Source organism: Condylura cristata, unplaced genomic scaffold (genome assembly GCF_000260355.1).
Source record: "Condylura cristata isolate star-nosed mole 26May11 unplaced genomic scaffold, ConCri1.0 scaffold00005, whole genome shotgun sequence".
Taxonomy (NCBI): domain Eukaryota; kingdom Metazoa; phylum Chordata; class Mammalia; order Eulipotyphla; family Talpidae; genus Condylura; species Condylura cristata.
In genome coordinates this window covers 64,065,871-64,073,766 of record NW_004567106.1, presented here as the reverse complement: position 1 = coordinate 64,073,766, position 7,896 = coordinate 64,065,871, and the positions used below count along the sequence as shown (strand labels likewise).

General features: G+C 40.6%; 1 protein-coding gene across 2 annotated transcripts in view; it reads right to left on the bottom strand.

The window, feature by feature from the left end:
- Positions 1–376: 376 nt before the first annotated feature.
- Positions 377–7,896, bottom strand: part of NUP205 (nucleoporin 205kDa) — a 64,264-nt gene continuing 56,744 nt past the window's right edge. For both annotated transcript variants that reach the window (XM_004677070.2, XM_012721057.1), the window contains 7 exons: positions 7,447–7,575; positions 7,142–7,268; positions 5,621–5,787; positions 4,024–4,147; positions 3,493–3,621; positions 2,873–2,946; positions 377–717 (listed from right to left, as the gene is read on the bottom strand). In XM_004677070.2, coding sequence (XP_004677127.1) covers positions 565–717; positions 2,873–2,946; positions 3,493–3,621; positions 4,024–4,147; positions 5,621–5,787; positions 7,142–7,268; positions 7,447–7,575 — 903 coding nt within the window. In that variant the 3' untranslated portion in view covers positions 377–564. The remainder of the gene's footprint in view (positions 718–2,872; positions 2,947–3,492; positions 3,622–4,023; positions 4,148–5,620; positions 5,788–7,141; positions 7,269–7,446; positions 7,576–7,896) is intronic.

Sequence of the window (7,896 nt, the reverse complement as noted above, 5' to 3'; positions counted from 1 at the left end):
AACTAAGAAACACATGCAAGTCATATTGTTCCTGACATGCAGAAAAGAAAAAGTATCACTAATTTGGGGAAAGAAAAAAATAATATTAACAATAGCTTTAGGAAAGAAAAGGCTTTACTTTTTGGGCCTTTTTATAAGACATGGTTCACAGTGCTGAGGAGACTGTTCTATGAAAGAGCTCAGCTGTGCTTTGCTACCCACTTCACTCCATGAAGTCCATGTAGGCACTAAGGGAGAAAACACTAGAATCTTCAAACATGCATCGAGAAGAATATTCCTGGAGGAAACCACCACAATGGAAGGTTTATTTGCTGGATTCTTCATGTTGATTATCTTTTAGGTAAAGTTTCAATAGACTGATCACACATTTGTTTTATTTTTTTAAAAAGTATTTATTTTTTACAAGTGAGAATGAAACCAGGATAAGAAGTTTACAGAAAAGGTGTCTATATATAAAGAAAGAAATAGCAAAATATTTTTTGGTCATAATTTAGAAACAAACTAATCTATAAAAAGGAGAAGGTTTTTTCCCAATTCATCTCTTCCCTGGAAGAGCATAAGTTCTCAATTCCGTGATATCCTCAGCAGGCCTCGGATGCGTCTGACAAGAGCTTGGATGAAACTATAACGAGAGCGGACTTTTGAATATAATCCTTCAATGTCCAGAAGTTTCTTTTGTAGAGATTCCCCAAATGCACTGATGGCATCAGACTGAAGCTAGAGGTAACAGAGATGACATTTCAGTATTAAAACACAGGCTCAAGTGCTTCCTTTATTCCACGTCTTACCTTTGAATTTTCACAATGCAGTCCTTTCTCAGGTACCAAAGAACTAAACATTAACATGTTCCACCCATAAATGTATTGGTATGATACTCATGTTTTCCCTTTTCCTTTTCTTTTGCATAAATATGTGAAATTTTTTTAAAAAGATTTATTTATTTATGCATACAGAACTGGAGTACAGGCCAGAGGTACAGGGGAGTGAGAGAGGCTTCACCAGAGACAAAGTGGGGAGCAGAATAGGCGGATTTACTGAAACACACTGCTGAGGGGAACAGTGGGTGAGACAGGAGCAGTCTGCTGCGCCATGTGGGTCTGCTCCCTGGCCGGGGATCGAACTGGTGCTGCAGTGGCTGCAGACAGCCTCACAGTGCTGCGCATTAACCTGCTGTGCTACCAGGGAGGGCCCAATATGTGAAATTTTAAACAGACTTTAAATAGCAACAACTGTTTTTGCTGTTTTAAAACAACTTTTAAGTAACATTTCCATTTGTCATACTGTTGATATACTGACATATGCAGGAAAAGATTTCCTGAAGGATCTTATTAAGAGTATCTTGAAGGAAAAAAAAACAGGATAGGTTGGAATGTTTAATTCATTTTTGCAATGAAAAAGCTATTTCCATTTTTTTCACTATCAAAAAATAAATCTAAATGTGGGGAGGGAACCTGTTTTATACTTTAGAATTCACGTTTCAGAAAGCATATGCAGTTCTGAATGGATTTTTTAAGTTCTATACAAAATTAGATGAATCTACCTGCTTTTAATTTTGTATTAAAATCAAACCACGAAATGAGATATTTTTCAGTCCTGACTATTTCTAACTTTACAACAGCTGAGCTGAATGAAACAGGAAGTCATTAATTCAGCATGTTTATTAAACATCTTCTGGAAATCTATTTTTTGGCTAACTCTGCACATGACCGCATTTAATACTAAAGAAGGCTAGCCAAAAAATGAATTACTGGTCCTCCCTGGTGGCGCAGCGGGTTAAAGCACAGCACTAAGAAGCTAAAGCCACTTCTGCATGTGTTCGATTCCCGCCTGCCCCAGAGGTGACCACACGGCGCGGCAGACCTTTCCTGACCCGCCCACTGCTCCCCTCAGCAGTGTACTTCATCGATCTGATTGTTCTGCTCCCCACTCTGTCTCTGGTGAAGCCTCTCGCCGCCCGAGCCTCTGGCCTGTACCCCAGTTCCGTATGCAAAAATATATAAATCTTAAAAAAAAAAAAAAAAGAATTACTATTACAAAGTCACTGAGGGACAGATATAGGCAAGGTTAGGCTGAGCGTGCAGCACCTAGGATGTCTGGCTCAGTGTCTGAGCTGTGCCTCTCCTTTCCAGGTAGCTTCAACCTTCAGCTTCCAGAAAGGCAGTGACCAAGAAGGCTTAGGGAAAGGCACTGTCAAGTCATCGGTCAGGATGTCCACACGCCCAGCAGCAGGTCCACAGTAATGCACGGTGTTCCTAGAGTCACACATTCTGATAGAAGCTTTGTGAGGAATAAGACCTCATTATTAGTTTAATATGAGGTTTTCACTAATTGTCTTGGACTGCTCTTCCTTCACCCTAATGCTATTGCTAAAGAGGTTCCTAAGGATATATTATTGTATAAAATACTATAGTCTTCTCCCGTAATATTCTGAATGGCTATTCACAATCTCATTATTAAATTGTTTTCTGAAAACTTAAGTGCTTAAAAATTCCACAAAGTTCATCATAAAGAGTTTAGGGAGTTTCCAGATTACTAAACTCTCAATATGTTCCAGGGACTACCTAGGCACTTCACAGTAGTGACCTTCACTTAATTCTGGCAAACATTTTTGAGGTTGAATTATCATCCCCACTTCTTAGATAAGGAAAGAAAGCTCAAAAAATTAAGTAAATTGTTCAAAATCGTTAGGTAGCCATGTCATAATTCAACTGAGGTCTTTGTAACCTTAAAAATGATAATCTTACTAATAATAGTTGGCTTTTCCTCTCCACATTCAATAAATAAATAAGTAAATGAAAGAATGGCAAACTAGAATGCTAAGTAAGTAAAGGTAAATTAAGTAAACAAAAAGCACATGATGACAACAGCTTACCTGGTCAATGTCGTGCTGGCTCACTATAGTCAGCCCACTTCTAAAGTCCAGATTGGTGTCTGAAGCAAAGGAGTCTAGAGATAAAAGGCACAGTCAACCCAGCTGGGCCGAATGCCAGTGGAAGAGTGGAAGGCAACGAACCCCAGTGTGTTGAAAATAATGCTTACGCCTAGTAACTATTTCAGTTTCAGTAGATACAGGCCCCCAGCAGCACCTCACGGGCCTAGGAGAAGGTTGTCAAGATTTTCTTTTGTTTCTCCCCACCTGAGGGATCTTATTAATATATATGCACCAGTCACAGGCTCACTCCAGAAACAAAAAGTATGGCTACACTGACCCACTTCCATGCTTCTGGAAAATTATTTGTGACCAGCTGATTCTAAGTTAGCCCTTAACTGCAAAACACTGAGCAGTCTCTAAGATCCTGTTATACTCTGTACCATTTCCCATGGGCAGAAGCAAAATACAGAAAATTGGTTTATCTAGTAACTAAGTCTCTATTATCCAGTACATTCTTAATAACCCCAAAACATAAAAGAATAAGACAAATGTAACTAGCTTTCCAAGGTACTAAAATGTAGAGGCATTTACAGTTCACTAATTTCCAGAATAAAGTCTACCTTGTAGTTTTCTGCTTTTAAACAAGGTCCCAGACGCAAACAAGGAGTCTTGAGAATCCGTGGGTGTGCAGTGTGACAGGTAGTACTCCAGGTGGCGCCAAAGGACAAACAGGCAGGTTTCGATGATAACTAGGTGCGTCTCAAATGAAAGGAAAACTATCACAGAATTACACGCCAGTTTCTGAGGAAAGGGACAGAGCCACAGAGCCACCTCGCCACACGCCCAAAAGACCGCTAGCGTGCTGTGCTGAGGAGGAGGAGGGGACTGTGAAGCACGACACTAGCGCCATCTTCAGTGTCCTTGCATCTGTCCAGACCATATCTGGATATCAGCAGGATTATAAGCTATTTGAAAAGGTAAAATAAAAATTTCCACTTTGGAAATCTAAAAGATATTTACTGAGAAAAAAGTGCATGGTAACCATCTCTCTTTCCATATGGTTTTGATGCCCAAAATACTGTGAGACTACAGAGACAGTTCCTACACTTTAAGTTCACCATTCAAACCCCGCTTGATTTCAGTAAGGATACAGGAACAAAGGGAAAGCAGTTTAGCTCGATTATTGATCAGCTTCACCAATCTCCGTCTTGCTAGAACGTATTTCTGGGCAGTGGAGATTTTATCAACACCAGCAAGCATCACAGACTGACACAACTACGAGAAAGAAATATGCAACATTAGGAATATCATGAACATATCTGAATAGATGAAAATCGACTCTTAGAAGGTTGCTTGGGGTAAGTACCAGGAAAAACACTCATGAGTTTAAACACCCTCGCGGACGAGAGTTTATCATCAAGTTAGGAAGCCAGTAATTAAAAAACAAACAAGCATCAGAGCAGCATTTGATTTCACAAATGAATGTTCACCTGCTGCTTTCTGAAAAAGCTCTGCCCTAAAAACAGACATTTTCAATCTGATGACGGGCCCATCAACCCTCCATTTCCCGTGACATTAAAACAGAACACGGGCTTTAAGTAGCAGGTGTCACGATGCTATGGTCATTTCTGTAACAGCAATCATGCATATTATGAAGACGGTGTAAAGTAGACATTCAGAGTAAGACCATCAGCCAAACCCTCCCTGGCCACCCTCAACCTGGCACACCGACCAACACAACCGTTCCAATTACTGTGCGGTCTCTGGGCATAGCAGAAAGCTGACAGCATGGGCTGGAGAGCTCCACACACTCTGCTGTGATGCCACAGCACCTCTGGTCTGCCCTACCATCACCCATGACATGTTCTGCATTTGGAAGAATTAACTGCCAAGTGTAAACCACACAATTTCAGAGGTTGCCTGAACCCAGTCAATCATTCCTGTCTCAGCTTTACTTGCTAGAGATATGGGTTTGGGGTTAATTATTCAAGCTTTCAGTGTCTCAGTTTCCTCATCTGAGAAAGGGGAAGTAGCAACAATATCTGTCTCCTGTGCTCAGGTTCAAACGTGCAGGACTCAGGGCCTGGCACTTCGTAAACACAGTAATTTCCCCCTACAACTGAAGAGTGACTCTGACTGCTCTTAAGAATGAACGGAATTTTTCCGAAAACCTCATGGGAACCAGGATTGGCAAAGTGGCTCAACAGCCAGGCTGCGACAGGCCGAGGAGCTTCAGCACTGCCGAGATGCCTTATGTCCAGCTGTGCCAAAGAGAAAGAAGACAGACTCCTAGGAGAGCAAGCGCTGCTGGCTGCAGTAAGTACCAGGGGTGATGCTAGGCACTGAGCAAGTAGTCAGGTCTGATACACACCATTTGTCTGAAAAAGTCACTCACAGATTGAAGATACTAAAGGCACAAAGCTATCCATCTAAGGATCACTTCTACTGAAAAACACCTGCAGTAGGAATAGGAGTTTCTCAGCACAGGTTTCAGGTTCCCGAAATTCTTTACTCAAAGATCACAGCCTGTCTACTAATGGCAGGGCCCTTGAGCAGGCTCAAGTTCCCTGTCCTCAGTCAAGACGTGCTGTACTCACGAGATGCAGTCCACAGCCAAGAACTCGCCTTCCGGCTGTCTACAGCATGCATCATCTTTACTCCCAAGTGTCGCAGTAATAGTGAGCAATGCCTTAGTAACAAAAATGACAGCGTCCCAGAAATAGCCACAGCTCATTAGAAGCGCCTCACCTCTTTTATCTCATCAGGGGGAAGCTGCTCCACATTCTGCAGCTTGTTGACACTCCGTCGGTGACTGTCATAGTAGCTGAAGAAATCATTAGCGCTCTGCTTCAGCAGGTAGACAATAATGCCCAGACCAGGCAGGCGCCAATATGGAACAACTGGAGCTTGAGTATCTGAGTTGATGATTTAAGAAACAAAACAAAAAAAATGTTTCACTTACAAGCATTTTATATGAATGCCAAGTAACCTCTTTTAAACACAGGATGTTCAGGAATGTAAGGCCATGCAATCTACTACTACTATTAAAATCAACCCACGACTACTTTTAAATTCCATTTGCATCTCAAAGGCGTGTTCAGGAGTCCCTGTACTCAGCTATGTACATAAGGCTGAAGACCTTGGGAGAATGTGCACATTTGGTTGTTGGACACTGGGACAGCTCATCCTTTACTGGGTGAGGACCTCTTTGAGAATTCAATGGACGCTGCCAACCTCTGTACCTATCTCCCTACACAACCACAAGCCCCTGCCCTGCACACACACATACAAAAACCACACACACAACCTTGGCGTTTCTCAACTCAAAGTGAATATGAATTAATTCCTGCCTCTCCTTCTGGGCTCACTTCCAGTTTATATTTTTCTGGTTACTGAGTTCCCAGTTCAATCTTCCAAAGAGACAGAAGAACAGTAACTGAAATATTCCAAAAGTATAACTGGGTTTGCCATCCATTTAAAAAGCACCTTTTAATCTATTAGTATATTTTGTAATAGAGCTAGACAGAGTTTGTAGCATAATTTATATGAGGTTGCTAAATGAATATATTTTTAATAATATTCTCAGTATGCACTTTATGCGATTTAGAAATTTTCAAAGAAAATAAGATGTTAAAAGAGGATAACATGGTGACAAAATGATTCACAGAATTCTTCACAAAAGCCTCCCTGAAATCACGGGCTGCCATTCTATTACTCCCACCAAGATGAGAATGTGCCCTGGGATGACAGCTTTAACGATCTATCATCATTCCAAACCTTGCCTCCCTGGTCATTAGGAAATCATAGGCTAAGTCAGAATACCTGGCATCTAAATTTTACTTTGCTATATATTATTAAAACTTGGAGCTGTAATTCAAAACCCAACTCAGACACTGTATTTAGCTTAACATGATTTTGCATACAAACTGCCTGCTGCTATCTGTTATATTTTCATACCTTCCCCGCAGCTAGCTTATTCTCTAATCCTAGATTCTTTCCTTAAGAGCTCAAGTACTATTCAAAAATATATAACTCTTCTAGATTTGTGCTCAGAAAATCTTTAGTTCCCTTATTCTTTTGAACTTTCCAGCCTATCCACAAGTCTGATAGTAATATCTACTCATGTCTCCTTCTTAGTCATTGAAAAATTTCCCAATAATTAATTACTCATAAAGAAGAAAATAAAACCCTATATCTTACTGAAGCCAACAAAAGCTTGTCTTAATGACAGCAACTTACTCATATACACACTAAAAGAATAAGGCTCACCTTGCCGGGGCCCATCTCTGTTAATGGTCTCTGACAGGCTAGGGGTGAAGAGACACACAGCATGCTGAAAGGTAGGGGAGCTCTGTAACATGAGTGACTGGCAATATTCCATGACATTGGCACAAATCTACAATGGAAGAAAAGCAATAAAAAGTAGTAGCTGCCTGAATGTCCTAATGTCAAGGAAATCCAGAATGAAAGAAGACCAAAAGTATAAATCAGATTGTAAAATGACATGTTATTTTTATCAAATATTTTCAAAAACATAAAAACCTTCAGGGACAGACAACTCTTACCCCTCTTACCTGCTGCATAGCCAGTTCGATCTCATCTTTCTTGTTCACTCTATCTCCCTCCACATTATCATCTTGGAATTTAAACTGACGCAATCTGTCAGAGCCACCAAAGCGACTGAGTAGTCCTAAGCATTGGCGCTGAGAAAACAGAAGATATTCAGTTTATATGTAGCTGGATATGCTTAAAATTAGTGACTTCTCTTCAGGGATGTTTAAAAAAAAACAACTTAGTGGGGAGAAGCATCATTCTCTAGAGCATCTGATTCCTTTCTTTCAACTGAGCAAACTGAAGTTAGCACTATTAAAACTCATCTTTCTGCAAATGTACTTGACTGGCAGTCACCTCATTAAAATATCTTTTTTGGGCAGTAGAGCTAAAAAGACACTTCTCCAAAGAGGAAATGCAGATGGCCAACAGGCATATGAAAAAATGTTCAACATCACTCGTAATAAGGGAGA